General features: G+C 47.1%; 1 protein-coding gene across 1 annotated transcript in view; it reads right to left on the bottom strand.

The window, feature by feature from the left end:
* The window catches only part of insrb (insulin receptor b), a 73,754-nt gene that overhangs the window by 21,337 nt on the left and 36,501 nt on the right, over positions 1 to 15,916 (bottom strand). The window contains exons 3-4 of the mRNA XM_012924392.5: positions 1,283 to 1,491; positions 1,058 to 1,191 (exon numbers count right to left, since the gene is read on the bottom strand). Coding sequence (XP_012779846.2) covers positions 1,058 to 1,191; positions 1,283 to 1,491 — 343 coding nt within the window. The remainder of the gene's footprint in view (positions 1 to 1,057; positions 1,192 to 1,282; positions 1,492 to 15,916) is intronic.

Here is a 15,916-nt window from a genome sequence, read left to right on the forward strand (position 1 = left end):
AGGAGGTGGTTAGTTTGTGATATTCCTCATTACTCTGACTTTAATTTTCTGCTCCTGTATTGAACTTGGTCTCCTGGCTGTATATGACCGTGGCACTGCTGTGTGGTTACTTTTCATTTTTTAGGGTCTTTATCTTCCAAAATAAAGAGTCTTAAGGGAGAGTTGTTGTGAATTAACATTTTTATATATGTATATATAAATAAATAAATAAAACTGACTCTTAAACCCTTTCTGAAATGCACACAGAGTGTTTTGCTAAATTTCACATGAAAACTGCAGGAGACGCGCTCACCAGCACAGACTGTTTAAACATCACTGGGACCACAGGACCCTCATATGTGGTTTCCAGACGAATCAAAACTCTCAAGTGTTTTTTGCATGCAAAATAAAACCTCATTTAAGCAAATTAAAAACACATAATCTCCGTACTAAAAGTTTTATAAACTTCTCTGGACAGCGTTGTGCCTTCGCCGATGCAGCTGAGTAATCACCGAGAACAAAATGTGACGGAGGCCGTGAAAACAAACCGGGGACGTATTTGCAGCGGCTGAGATCAGAGGACTAATTTGCATATGAAATCATGTAGCTAATGCCTAAATGGAAACTGTGTCTTCAGCGCTGCGTGGTAACTTCTCCTGCAAATATTGCCTTTTCTTTATTTGATGTGCTGCTGAGTTTGTGACTCATCCTGCTCAGGTTTCCAGTGAAACAGTAACGCACGGTTACTAAGGACTGCACAAAGCGGGGCCAACAATCACATACAGGTTGCCCCATGCCTGCGTGTGCTTTGCTGTATTTATGCTCTTTGTCCCATTTCAGATTTGGTGAACACCTGAGCAGAAGACATTAAGAGGCAACACGAGGAGAAGCTGGAGCAGACGGGGACTTACCTGCATCGCTACATAACTTATCGAGTGTAACAAACAAATGTAAAGTTCCCTTCTGTGCAAATGTGTTCGGTGACCACAGAGTGGCGGTGGGATGACATTTACAACCATGTGACGACAGCTACCATCAGCGAGGTTTGTGCGTGCGTTTGTGTGTCAGCCAGACGTACGTAGTGGAATTTATACTGGAATATCCGGAAGGGCACTCTGGGATACAGGCTCCGCTGTGGATGACGTATTCATGGCAGCCCGAGTCCCGGTCCTGGTTTTGTTTCCGAGTCTGCTTACACTGGTTGTGGAGGTCCTGAGTATATGAACAAGTACAACAAGTGGGGGGAAAATGTAATTACACGAGTTTATTAATGAACTGGTGATTAACTGCAATTATTACCAACCTGACAGAAAGCAAAGCTGACACAGCGCCACCCTCTGAAGATATAGTATCCAGGAGGACATTTCTCTACGCAGGCGTTCCCGTGCTGGAGGTTCCTGCAGGCCACGCAGCTGCTGGCGTTACCCGGCTCAGAGCAGCTGCCCAGGCACTGGTCGTGGCAGCACTGGCCCTGGGGGGTGCAGGCACTGTGCTTACAGTTGTCCACGCACACTAAAGGAGACGAGCAGAAAGGAGGAAGAGGCGGTTAAATGTGAGCTCATACATATTCTCCTCATACGCGTTTTATCCCGCTTCCCCCGCCGGCGTCACCGTTCGGACAGCTTCTGTGACGAGCTCAAACACAAGGCTGCGCTGACAGCTGCTCACTGCTGCTCCTTTTAGCATCTCACAGCTCACCAAACATCACAGCGAAATGGCCACCAAGCTGTGGTTCGCACTGATCTGAGAGCAGCGAGTGAACCGCGTGCATTTTGGGTGTTTATATCCACACGTGAACTATAAACAGGTGTGTATGTAGTTGGCCTTTTGTTATTGCTGCGGTCGCTCAAAGAGAAAACGGGAGCGTGCGCAGCCATGAGGAAGAACACAAGATGGAAAACGTCTGACCTCCACACAAAGGTCAAAAAACCCAAAACACGAGGACTTCCTTGTTCGCTCGCTGGTATTTGCACCACTGACTTTGTCATCTCATACCTGAGAGAAGCTACAAAGGCTCGTCTGCTCTTCAGGCACGCACATCCCAGTGTTCACTGCAAGTGGATACTGGGATACTGGGAGGGGTTGAAGGAGCAGAGGGGGGGTGTGTTTGTATGTGACGTGGACTGAACTGACTAACATGTTATTAGTAAGTATGCGCTTTACGTACTTCATGGACACATGACTGCACAAATCAAACCAGCTCAGGCTGGAAAACTGTACGACTTCACCTGAGCAGTTTACGCCCGAGGGTCAGCAGCAGCCCACGTTGCCAAGGAAACCGGCTTAATTGCTGAAAGGCTGAACACTATGTGACACGGGCTCACGCCAGAGTTTTTGGACCTATTGGGAAAGAGCCTAAGAGTCAGCTGTGATCAGATTAGCAGTCCGGTCTGACCCGCTGACTGTAGTAGTCTCTGACCACAGACTCATTAGATCTCACGTTACACCGACCACCAACCTTTTTATCATCGGCGCCCACAGCGCCGATAAACTGCCCTCAGCTGTGCAGTGGAGAAGTGATAACTGAAGGCTGGAAGTTGGTCTTCATAGTAAAATATTGGCAATAAAAGAAGATTGAACTGATCAGTGTTTTAAGCCTGAAAGTTCAGCAGGTGTTAGAGAAGGTGGTAAAAACACTGTTTCAGAGAGTTCCCCTTAATTCAGAGCCTGTTCAGTAAAACACGTCTCGACCGGACGAGCCCTTCGGTCATCTCACCGTGTCCCCGGCGGGTTCAGCTCATTTTCATGTTCCTCTGTCCTGCTTTAGTCTGGAGGATGAGGGCTCCGTGTCCGTTAACCCACGTGATGTGTGCTTGTATAGCGTGTGCGATGTCTGAATTGATCGCGTGAGCCGAGCTGCGATCGCTCTTCTAGCAGCGAAGAACTGAAGGGGAAACATTATTCAGGTGTCACGCTGATGAACAGCCTAAAAAGGTGCCAGGGGGGCAATGTTTGCAGCTTTTGTGGGATGCAGCCTCTGTTGAGGACAACTCTTGCTGCCAAGGTTACATCCAGGGCCCCCACCTTCCCACCCCAGCATGCCTCCTTTTGCACGAGAGGGCGGCCCATTGTGCTGCCTGAGTAAAAGCGGAGGGGACAGACAGGGTTGTGGCTAGGGGTGAGGATGGGGTGGGGTAACGAGGTTAAAGAAAGGAACAATAATGAAGGGAGCAGCCGGGGGAAGAACCACGGAGAGGGAGAATGACTAATGCAGGGAAAAACACCATCTCCGTCCTCTGGGGTAGTTCATGCGGAGGTCGCTCCTCTACATCTTCTTTACTAAGTGCCGTTAAGACGCCGCTGCTGCGCACAACCGAGAAGAATGCACAGCTCCTCCCCCGCCCTCACCCTCCACTCCGCCGCATAATGGTGAAGGGGAGGGCTGATCCAGATCCATGCCGGGGAATCGCTCCAGCCCTCTGGATCCACCCTAAGCTTTAGCCAATGTGCTAGCTGGCTGGGGGAGGCACCCACTGAATGGTCTCTTCCATGTTGGAGGGGAGAGACTCCCAGGGTTAACCCTGGCCGTGCTGGGACAGGTGGGAAGGAGCAGATGCAGGTAAGAAGCCAACACGCCAGGGAAGACCGGCTGCCGAGGGGGGGGGGGCGAAGCTAAAGGCTCGATCCGTTTACCCAAAGCCAGAAACAGAGGCTCATTTTTTTCAATCAAATCCACGAGACGACAAAATGTCTGTTATTCTTCACAGAAGCAGCGTGCAGTTTGCACATGTGCAGCACAAACACCACCACTGCAGCAGGACCGTGTCTGCTCACACTAACGCGGGTTAGCTACTATGCCAAACACGCTCGCTCACTCATCCCCTCCTACTCCACTGTCCTCTCCATCCCAGTCTCACCCTGCCCTGCACCACTATCTACCGCTCTATCTGCCTGCCTGCCTTTCTAGGCCACTCTGCCCCTCCCACTTTCATTCATACAGCGCCTTGTTTTGTTTTCATGCTGGCTGGCTGGGTGGGGAAGGGGAGGGGGAGGCACGGACGAAGGGATGATTTCGCTGGCACAACAAGACGAGGAGGCAGCATCCTGGAGAGGTTCTCTCTCATTAAGCCAAACACAAACACACGTAAAACCTCACTGTGTCATTGAATCATTTGCCCGCCTCCTCCTTACGCATGCACACAGTTCCAGTAAAGGTGTTTAAACGCGAGGCGTGATCAAAGGTGTGCTACGTTTACCTTTCATTTGGCCACGGCCGTAAAAGCCCCGGCTGCTCGATCCTCGGGGGAGAACGCGGGAGAAAGCCGGGCAGCCAATAGCGTGCAGCCACACACGCAACACTTCCTGCTCATAACACTTAAAACCTCCCCTTTAATTGGCCGCGGTGTCTACAGGCAAAGAGCTGGGAACAATAACAAACAGGTTTTTACCCCAGAGCTGCTCACTCAGGACACGCACGCTCTTACTCATCCACACACAGTTTACTATATTTGGCCACGGTGGGAGTCCTGAGCTCCAAAAGCACTGCTATAAATGCTTCGAGTGATCTGATGTAAGATATTTGTCCTGAGGGACTGGAGGGAGGGGAACGGGTGTAAACAAAAACACGCTGATTGCTGGGAGGGACCAGAGTGACACCGGCGTCGTCAAGAAGCACAAAAGCCACGCCGCCGTTCACGGAAATGCAACACAGGCTACGGAAAGAGCAGAGGGGGGGAAGACAGGAGGTGGAGAGGAAGACAGAAAACAGCTGACGTGAGGAAGCAGAAGGTGGAGGAGAGGAGAGTCGGGCTCTGACGAACACCAACGTCCGATCTTTTCTAACCCTTTATGCTTCGAGCCGATATTCCCCCACAGGTCACACACACACCAATCACGCCGTCTCTCCTGTCAACAATCAGTCTAGTGGCTGAAGTCCGAATGAGCGACTGCAGAATCGAGGCTGAACACCAGTGTTTGAACAAGCCCGTCTGTTCTCTACTCATTTTACCTCAAACGAAGAAGAACAAAGTCTTAAATCCTTGTGAAGCACCACAGCAGGTTTGTTACAAAAACAACCATCCGTGGCATAAAACAACAAAACTTTATTCGTTTTTAATCTGCCAGAAAGACGTACGCTGTCCAGCACTTTTTATTTGGTGAGCTGTTGCCAAAGAAACGAGACTAACTTCACAGTGCAGCGAACCAGAGGAAGAGCTGCAAACAACGTTATTCAAACGAGCTCTCAGGAACTGATCGCCGTTTCATGAGAAGCGCTCCGTGTATCACTTCTAATAAGTAAATACTGAGACAGCAGAGAGGAAAAACAAACTGCAGGCAGCGTATCGCCACCACAGCTCCTCCCTTTCCATCGGCGTTATTTTTATAATCCCGTGGATCCATCACCGAGTCAGTGACCGTGTGACGCTCACACACTGGAGCCCGGATCCAACATGTTTGGACATCTAAATGAAACCGGGTGGTTTACCGAGGTCTGACTTTAGCATCAGGTGTGGGGTTGGGTGGTGCAGCGGTGAGCAGGGTCACCTTACAGCGGGAAGATTTTGGCTGTGAACCTGCTGCTGACCTGGAGGCTTTTTGGGACGATGGACTGTTTGTGCCAAGCTGCGTTCAAAGAAACGCTCACGACCTTTATCTATAACAAGAAACCTGATACAAAAGTGACACGAAGAACAAAGGGCAACATGTGTGCTGGCAAAATGAAACGAGGCTGGGTCACCGAGGGTGGAAGTGGCTGGAAGAGCAGGGCCTGGTTCATCTCGGACACACACGAGTTCAGCCTTCGCTTTAGGTCAAACCTTAGAAAACAGAACACACACAGGCTGTAGTGTCATTACGGCCTGTGTGCTTTGTTTTTTATCAGGGTATATACCTCACAGCGCACTATTCTCTCCTATCGCACGCTCCTGCCACATATCTGACATGCCCGTCTCAACATGTCGACTCTTTCCACTTCCATAAACAGAAGCGTTCTGCCGGTCTCCCCAAACGAGTGTCAAGAAGCAAGGCCCGAATATCTGCACCTCCTTCTCCGATAGCCCGTCATCATGACCCTGCAGCACCCCAATGGCCGAACAAGCACACGCGTGCTTTATTGTATAGCCGTGCAGCTATAGCGCTCCTTCTACAGCTGCGATTCAGTGCTACAAAGTTTAATCGAAGCGTCCATCGATCGCAATGAAAGGAAACTGAGTCTGTGAGAACGGAGAAACCTTTTCCACACATGGCCAGACTTACTGTTTTTCCTTATCTCTTGTGATCTCCAGCTCGGCCTGCTGCAGCTGAAGCTCTCCTTAACGTGAGGCTAATTCATTTTCACGAACGCAGACACGAAGATAAACAGTTTGAAAAGGGGGGAATGTGGTTTAATGAGCGCGGTTTCGCTCCCCGCTTTGTCTGTCTGTTCATCGATTTCCTCGTCTGTGTCTTCCTGTGCGCCGGCCAGCCCTGCTGGCCCGTCCTGTTACCATGGAGACGAGTCCAGACATAGACCGTCTGCAGTAATTAGCTGCATGCTCCCAACAGGCATTTTCTTAGATTCCCCTCTGGCTGTGTTCGTGTCCTGTCTTTCACGGTAACGCCTCACCTTCCCGTCATCTCTCTGCCCCGTAAAGATTTACAACCACTTTGACCTTTTCCACTCGGCTTCTTCTTCTTTCTTTCCCCCCCTCTTGACCCTCCTCGGCACCTTCCTTTCCCTCGGTCCCACCCCACCGTAGTGCGTCTCGTCGCAGGTGATAAATCACCCCGCCGAGAAAACCCCAGTCACCGGATCTCACTGCAGATGCTCAGGGTGGAACTGAACTCACACTCACACACTCTCTGCAACTTTCTGATGCTCGTGTCGTTACCGACCTCCGAACCTACTGATCCCTGTTAACCCTTATCCTGCGACGAGCCACGTCTCCTTGCTCCCCCCTCCTCTGTGACGCAGCTTTAATTTGTCGCACTGCCACCAGCTCGAGCTTTTCTGACATTAGACGCAAACACGAAATACACCCGCAAATAAAAACAAGCCGGGAACACACACACACGCACACACAGAGTGGTAGACAAAACAGTCAGACATCACTGAGATCAACATAAACTCACACACACAGAAGTCTTGCAGGATTTGCTGACTGGGTAGTTTGGTGGGAAGGTGATGGAGAGACACGGCGGACAAAACATTCATCTAGACAGTGAGACACCTGCATCACAGACCTCAGGATTTTCCTTAACCCAGAGGACTACTCGCATCCACACACACACACACACACACACACACACACACACACACACACACACACACACAGCCTTTAACAGTTTACGATGAATCGATCGTGAAAGCGACCGACGAGGAGGAAATAATCCCACAGGCCCAAACTCTGCCGTCAGACGGAGGAACCTGAACACCTGCAGCTCCTGTTTGTCTGAAGCTTACATGTAAAACACTCTGCAGACGGTGACTCGACACCTTTGCCCGGCGCTGCTCGGTGCCGTTTTATGGACCGTAGCTGTTCTTGGATAAATACCCGTCCACATCGGGTTAATTTAATCGGCGGTGCTGCGCCGTGGCCCGCTCATGACTAAGGTGTTTTTTAAAGCATTCTCCTTCTGCCTCAGCCGCCCATTATCTCCTCACATTAGACACAGAGAAAGTCAAAGACAACTCAAATTGCTCTCTCTCCTCAAGTTTTTCAAAGGCCCGATTGTCACAGTTCTCCCTTCCTCCTGTCCTCTTTCCTCACTCCGTCCTTCTTTCTTCCCTGCCTCCTTTCCTCTTTCAGGCTTTCTTGTATTTCAGGGGCGTTGAGTTCGTGTAGACCTTCCGACCGAGGCGAGGGCTGCATGGAGTCCAGGATGCCAAGAAACTGACTTTTTACTGAAGCCTTGAAAGGACATCAACAAACTGTATAAGTAATGAATAAACAGATTATCTGATTAAATTCTTGTTATTAAGACACAAATGAACCACTTAAACTTTTGCTTGTTGTGTGTTTCTCTGGTTGATAATAATTAATGTACAAACCAATAATGAAACTGGACCATGTGGTCTTTATTCAGCGACATGATGAAAGCTGGAGCCAAGTTTCTGTTTTCCTTTAACTGCGTTACACTCGGCAGCACAGATGCTGCGTGCAGATTAAAAGGTAGCAGCGAGCATGCGGGCAAACGTGAAGACAAACACGCACAGAGCGTCTGCAGGTAAACACGACGTCTGCCTGAAATCAAAAGCAGGACAAACAAGGAAATGATTTCACACAAACAAATGAACAGACAAGAAAACACGAGCGCGCGCACAAAGCTCCGTGCTGGTGTGTTTGTGCAGGCCGACCAGCGGCAGCGAGCAGCAGTCACAGTGTGAGGCCAGGGCGGGATGGCTGCAGTGCAGATGCTGGCTGTCCTATTTCATATTCACAGCATAGCACTACATAGAGCCACGGTGCATGGGGAGAGGTGTGCGCACGTGCGTGCACGCCCAGAGAAGAGCACAATGTGGATGCACATGTCAATCGTGCAGCTTCAGAAAAGATGGGAGGGCTTCTAAAGACTTGAGGAATTTCAAGGGAACGCTTCGTTCCGACAGATGGAAAAATATAGGCGGCAAAAAACCAAAACAGCTAAAGTTGAAGAGCTCTCAGTTAAAAACATGCCCCCTCTGCTCTTTTTACAAAAATCGGAAGACTCCCATTCTGCCCGTCTCCTCCTTCCACTCGCTTCCCACAGGGCCTCAGGAAGAACCTTTTAGTCTGGGAGGAAGGAGGGAAACTCTTCATCACGACTCGGAGAAACAGGCCTGTCACATTCCCAAACTGAAAACACAGCACACGGCTCACGTGTTGCAAACATGTTCTAATGACGTTCCTTTGTTGGAAGAAAACAGACCCTTCCTTCGTGCCCTTTAACCCCTGACCCGACACAACAATGGTGGTGCTGTTGCTGCTTGACTAAAGTCTGGAAGAATTACATTCGATAAAGGGCACAAATCTTTGTAACGTAACAGGCTGACAGTAAATAAGATCAGGTGCACAACGGTGTGTAGAGAGCAGCCACCGACCTGAAACGTACCTGGTTAAAAACTGTAACATATACAGATTAGAACATTTTTCCCAAGGAAAAATAAAGCTGTGGTTATCAAACGGCGAGAGCCATCTTTCCATCAGCGCAGCGAGCAGCCAATGAAAACAGCTGAGACACCCGACCGTGGTGTCTCCGGGGGCCGGTGTGGCTCATCATGGAGGGTGTTAGTCATAATCACAACAGTGACTCAGACTCACATGGATCAGAAGACTTTGGGAAATATCGAGACATCCCGTACTCTGGCGTTTCATCACGTTCCCCTTTTTCTTTTGTCCTGAACTGGAAGTGCTGATGACACCAGTCAAACCTCAGGACTGAATCCACCAGGAGAGAAATGCGTCTCTCCCACCAGCACCGACTCTGCTCCAGTCCCACCTCACTGTGAGCGGCGGCCGTGATGTCATTTCTATGCGACACAAACAGAAGCCAACGATGGAGGCGATGCTACGCCGGCTTGTAAACGTCTGCACGGTGTTGATTTAGGTGCAGCCGTTACCCTCGTTGCCAGGTTTCAAAAAATGGCGGATTTGAGTCTTGTGAAGGAGTCGCTCTCGTGACTCATCCTACCACGTCACTCAGGCTGCTGATGTCACATTTTTGGCCCAAGTCATCTCGCTTCAAACCTCAAAAACCTAGCACGGTCGAGTCGAGATAACTGCGACTGGAAAAGAGCGTTGGACGTGCACTGACGGGATTCGAACTACCGGCTACATCTCTGGGAACAAGCTGTGCCATCAGGTGACCAACAAACGGTTCAACTAAATCCAAGTGTCCCAAAAACATCCCGTTCCTGTGTGAACAGGAATAAAACGCATACCACAGAGTTTACATGTTCAACAGGACCCTAACGTCAGCTGACTGGGATGATAACTTACTGCTCGCCGATCCACCACTTCAACATTAATGCAGCGCACGCCGCTCTGAAACCTCCCCTAATTAAAATCTTAGTTTCAATAACTGCCAGAATGAAGAGAGTTGCCATAAGCACACAATTAACTGCCAAACAGAGAACCGGGGGATTACACGCGTGTGCATGCCTATAACGACAAGCTTTACATATGGAGGGGAGGAGATGCATCACTACAGCTTACCAGGAGCCACGCGTATCATGCAGCAGCACCTAGAGTGATATGGACGCGCTAGAATAAGATCTGACTCCCTGTGCCCTGGCATGACGACGGCGCTGACAAGCGCCAGGAAGGAAAAGCAGAGGCCAATGCAGCCTGCGCGAAATGCACGCAGCGATACGGACACACGGGAGAGGCGACGGGTGAACGGAAGGTGGAGGGCGAGGCGGAAGGGTGAAGCTCAAAGGGAGGAAAACGCGCTGAAAGGAAAGATCCAGAAAAAAGCCTGGGGTGCGAGGGGTCGAGCAGGCGGTGCAGGCACGCGGCCACTGTGGGGGAAACACTTAGCGAAGTACGACAACCAAACCACGTGGATTTACCAGCACAGAGCGGCAGGACTGCGTCCCCTCCCCCAGACTCGTTTTCCTCTCCTCGAATTTGTGGGGCGTCTCCTCAAAAGCAAGATTAAGTAGCCGACATTAGGGCTGCCACGATTAGTCGACTAGTCACGATTACGTCGACTATTAAATCGTCGACGACTGATTTAATAGTCGACGCATTGTTTGAAGCTTTGTAAGATCACAAAAGACGCAGGAATAAGTAGCAGGATTTAAGAGTGTAATAATGGACTGAAACAGAAGATGGCAGCACTGCATGTACAAGGATGCCAGCTGCCGTTAAACCCCGAAGAAGAAGAAGCTGTGTCCCAGAATTCATAGCGCAGCCCAGCGCAGTTGTCAACAATGGCGGCAGCTAGTTAGTTTTAACTTTACTCTTATTATTCTTTCTGGGTCACAAAATAAACGTATAACATGTTTTCAGGCGAGAATGTAGCTGTGTAAACCTCAAATATCTGCTCAGTTTATCAAGACACCGCATATTTTCAAAAGCGCTCCGACGTTTTCTGAGACGTCTGTTACCCACTAGCTCGATAGCTAGCCGGGGGCTAGGCTCACTAGCGCCGTGAGAACACCGGACTCCCGGCAAATTGTTTTCAAACCCACCGCCGTCTTTCACTACTCAGGTTAAACATGATATATGAGTCACTTAGATAACTTAAACATGTTATTATTTGGCTTTTTTTAGTATTTTATTTGTTCCTGAGTAAATCGGTTTGGCTGAGATCAAAGTTATAGTTTTTACACAGCTGAATAAACGTCAAGCAGACAGCTGATTATCAGAAGTGTGAGATGCTGGAGAATTTACTCCGGTGTCCTGTTATATTTTAGATAGCAAGGAGTTTATTAAACTTCACCGAAACAATCTGCAAATTTCATTAAAATTTAATAAACTATCATCTTGTCTTTATTGTTAGTTAGCACCGTAAACACTTAAAGCTGTAAGCTAATGATAGTTATATAAGAGCTATTTATTCTATTTATCCCCTTTGTATATTTTATTTATATTTGTCTCTGTATTTATATATATATATATATATATATATATATATATATGTGTGTGTGTGTGTGTGTGTGTGTGTGTATATATATATATATAAATAACAATTCTGTAACTGTAACTTCGGTCGTTGCTGTGCTTTTTGGAAGTCGAATTTCCCAGAGGAACCCACCCGAGGGATTAATAAAGTTCTATCTTATCTTATCTTAGATGCTGCTGGTGCAATAAGCTGTACGTCCAATGGATGATGATCTGATTAGTCAACTAATCGCAAAAATAATGGGTGACTAATCGACTATCAAAATAATCGTTTGTGGCAGCCCTAGCCGACATGTTATTCACTTACAGAGTCATTACGATGATTCGTGACTCTTTGCTTTTCTGTTTTGCAGCTTAAATCAAAATCAAATACATTTATGGTCTATTTAAAATATCTAAAATATTACCAACAAACATGTTCTTGCATTTATATGGACACCTGAAAACTATAATTAATACATTCACTCACTCTGGTTTACGAGCTGTTATCTAAGTAAACGCCCTCAGAAGTATCAACACAGCTGTTTGAACAAATTAGCAAAACAAATAAAACTTTGCTTTAGCGTAAAAACATTATTTGTAAAGAGCACTACATGAAATATTGAAGCCCGTCATATATCTGCTTCAAAGTACGTGACAGGAAGTCCAGGTTAGTGCCACCCTCACCGTTTCTGTCAGGAAACCTGCCGAAGCTGCTTTTTCACCGTTGGCAGCAGAAGACAAAGAAACAAAACCTTTAATTTCTGCAAATGTGAGTCTGAACTGAGTAGTCCTGAATTCTGCGTTTCAATATTCCCTCAAAGTATCCAAAAAACAAACATCTTCATGTTTATGGCCCACTTTCATGTCATAAATAATAGGGGTGGGGAAAAAAATCGATACTGTGTAGTATCGTATATTTTGTTTGCTAATAATGTATCGATGCAGGGACGGCACAAATCGATATTTTGTTACAGAAAAAGGTTTTTGTGCTCTGACTTCAGAGCATGTTGATCCTTTTTCTGAGCAACAATCCTGACACTGTCAAATGTGTTTAACTTTTTTTATGGCAGCAATAAACACGACAGTTTACTTATTTTAATTTAAGACATGTTTTATTTTAATTAAGTTTAAAACTTTTTTATTTAATGTAAAATTATATTTTGTTTTAATTTACTTTCAAATTCTTCAGTTGCTGAAGGGGCTGCATAGTTTTCATATTGCATAGTTCAGAATAGCTATAATTGTACCAGATGGTTTCAGTTAAGTTGGACTAGACTGTAATACAAACCGTTCAGTTTGTCAACAATAAAACTGAAATGAGAGAAAGACTGAGTGTGAGACTTTGTTATTAGATAAAATTAATATTGATGAAGTTTACCTTTATGGACAGAATCTGAATATCGCAAAATATTTTTTAAAATTGCAATAATATCGTATCGTGCGTTAAGTATTGTGATAATATCGTATCGTGGGATGTTTGGTGATTCCCACCTCTAATAAATAAAGGACACGGTATCCTCTCTTCTGTAAAATCAGAGTGAAATAAGAGTTGCACAATCAAAATAAGTGAGTCTTTGGAAATGACAGAAAGTGTTTTAAACTCCAGATTGGTACAAATCTACATGTGCGTGTTGGACACCTGCAAACGAGCTCTTTAATTCGTCTACGACTTTATTCCAACAACACTGGAGGTGCTCGCCTCTCTTATAGCTGCAGTCTGGGCCTAACGTGGATCTTAAGCCAGACTGAGGCACATGGTGTCCCTTCAGGGGCCTGGGCTGGGGGAACAAAATCCACAAAGGAGTACCTGTTTGTGTCATAACACCATACGTGTGTGCGTGTGTGCGTGCACAGAAATAATAATTCATACCAGCGTGAAGGACAAAAGAATAAAGAACACAGCACATACAACACGAGGGGGGGGGGGGGGGGGGGCTGAAGAGGCCCTGCTCATCCTTGGAGGTGCAGGTGTTGTCAGCAGAGGCCCCCTCCAACCGTCAGTGGGAGTGAGTGGGTGGGTGGGTGTGTGGGTGGTGCACAGAGAAACACAGCAGCCAGAGGTAAACAGGGAGAAGCCGAGCTGACATTGTTATTTATGCCTGTTGTTACCAAGAGACGAAAACGCTCTGAAAACTCAACACTGCAGTTTAAACACACCAGTTTATTTCTCTGTAGCACAAACTGGTGAACTGGGCCTAATTTCTGAGGCAACAGCAGCCTGTTTATCCCAGCGAGTCTCACTCAAGCATGGATTTGACCTCAATGTTACTGCAGCCTCGTGTTCCAGTGTACACCGACTACTTTACTGGTTTCCATCCTCTCATCGTGCTGAATGCTGAGAGACCCGAATGGCAAACACTGTATTCAGTGTAAGGAACGTGCTTCACAGGATCCTATTATTATAACACGGCACGTTGCAGTCATACAGCGAGAGCATTTCTAAGAAATAAGCACCAGAGTCCACGCTTGAGCTCCTAAACTCGGCTCTGTCTTTTCCCTGTGACAGACTGAAAACGACAGCTTACGTACTTCAGCCAGACTCCATCCAACCAACGATCCTCGAGCCCCAACTGGCTCAGAATATACCGCACCAAGGCCAGCGGCGTGAACAACATCGCGCTCCTAAGTGGAGGTGTGAGCGTAACATCACACATTAGAGTAACTGAACCACGAAGCAGATTTACACACAAACGTAGCAAACAATGAAAGACAAGAATTTTCTCTCGAGCTGCTGCCAAAACAAACACGATGAGAGCAAACAGAGGAGCCCGGCGCCCTGCAGCTCCGCTGGCTGCTGCACCGCTGTTATTCTAAGAAATGCTGCTGGTGTGCAGATCCGTGTGTGAGCGGGAGGAAGAACGTTCGCATGTGATGCGCGGGGAGAAGTTTGTGGAAGTGCACTTTTTATATAAACCGCTCCAGCGCCCGTCGCCGGGGAGCGATGGGAAAAACGTGAGCGACGAGCTTCGCGAAGCACGCAGCTCGCTTGGCTGCTCGCGGCGTAACAAAATAAGCAAGAACAAAGTGTTCAATGAGTTTTTAGTCTGCAGTAAAACCCGAGCTTCTGCGGCCAGCTTCTAAATATGATACTCGCTTCGACACCACAACGCCGCTGTACAACAGATGTGATTCTCCGCCGCAGAACATTGGACAGGCGGAGGTAAACAGTAAAAAGTAGAATGAGGACTAAATTAAATCAGCACAGAGGGGAGCGTCTGAGCGGTCGAGGGGAGACCGTAAACAGGTGCCGCTGACCGATGACATCAGCAGCCGCGGCCGAGTTCACCTGTCGACAGGCTGACCAAACGTAACACAGAGGAGACCGTCCTGTATCATCCTCGCCGTACACAGAACTGTGAGACCAGAACGCCGGCGCTCATTTCTTTATATTTTACTAGGAAAATAGAAGATAGGTGCAGCCACTTATTCAAACCTGCATGTAAAGACAGGATATAAGCGTGAACTCTGTGAGACGAGCGCTCTTTGCCTTTCTGTGAGAGGACGTTCAGAGCTCTTTGTTGGATGTTGGCCGCCTTTTCTTCTCGTCTCTGTCGAGATGATCTCACACTGCTTCAGTAATGTGGAGGTCATGGCTGATTTATTTACTTATTTTTGATCCAGGTTTGTCTGTTTTACTGCGTTAACAATGTTGCCGCCCTTCCTCGTAGCACATTTCTGATGCTGGATGTTTTTCCTGTGACCTTCAGATACTCTTCTGCCCTTCATTTGTGCTGCTTCCTTGAATCTGAGATATGCTTAGTGCAAAAACATTGCTTTATGTCTTTTAAACTGTTGTCTTTGGCAGAAATGGAACAAATTATTTGCGTACAATTAAAAACCGGTTCTTTGCTAAATTATCGGTTGTGTGCAGACACAACACTGGTTCATTGCTTAGGTTGGGTGTCTTTTTATGCTTGAGAGATTCATAAGCGAGTGCATAAGCATTTCTATGAAAACGGTCAGGTACAAGGACTAGACTGAACATGAATGGAAAAGCAGCCGACGTACAAAGAAAAACTTTATAAAACCCTCGTGAAAGTCTGGCTCCTCTGACGCAAAATACTAAGAAATGGGAGCTGGCTCTAAAACAAGAGTAAAAAGATTTACAATGAGCTGAAACTTAATGTTGACATGAATCAGTTCAGCTGGTAGCTGAACTAACATCAGTTTGGTTTGCTTTACAATTCAGCCATAAAGGCTTTAATGAAAATAGGAAACATAATTATTAGTGTTATTATAAGATTCAGTCAAATTAAATCAACTTTACCCTGTAAAAAAAAACGCAAAATGTCAAAATTATTTCAACTCCAATAAAGATCAATTTCAGTATTTCTCCTAAAGATCAAACAAACAGCCACCATGCAGATACGATCATCTTGAACTGGCGAGACGCTCCATGTGTCGTAGCTACTGACTCATTTATCTCCGTC

This window comes from Maylandia zebra, linkage group LG23 (assembly GCF_041146795.1).
Source record: "Maylandia zebra isolate NMK-2024a linkage group LG23, Mzebra_GT3a, whole genome shotgun sequence".
In the NCBI taxonomy this organism is placed as follows: domain Eukaryota; kingdom Metazoa; phylum Chordata; class Actinopteri; order Cichliformes; family Cichlidae; genus Maylandia; species Maylandia zebra.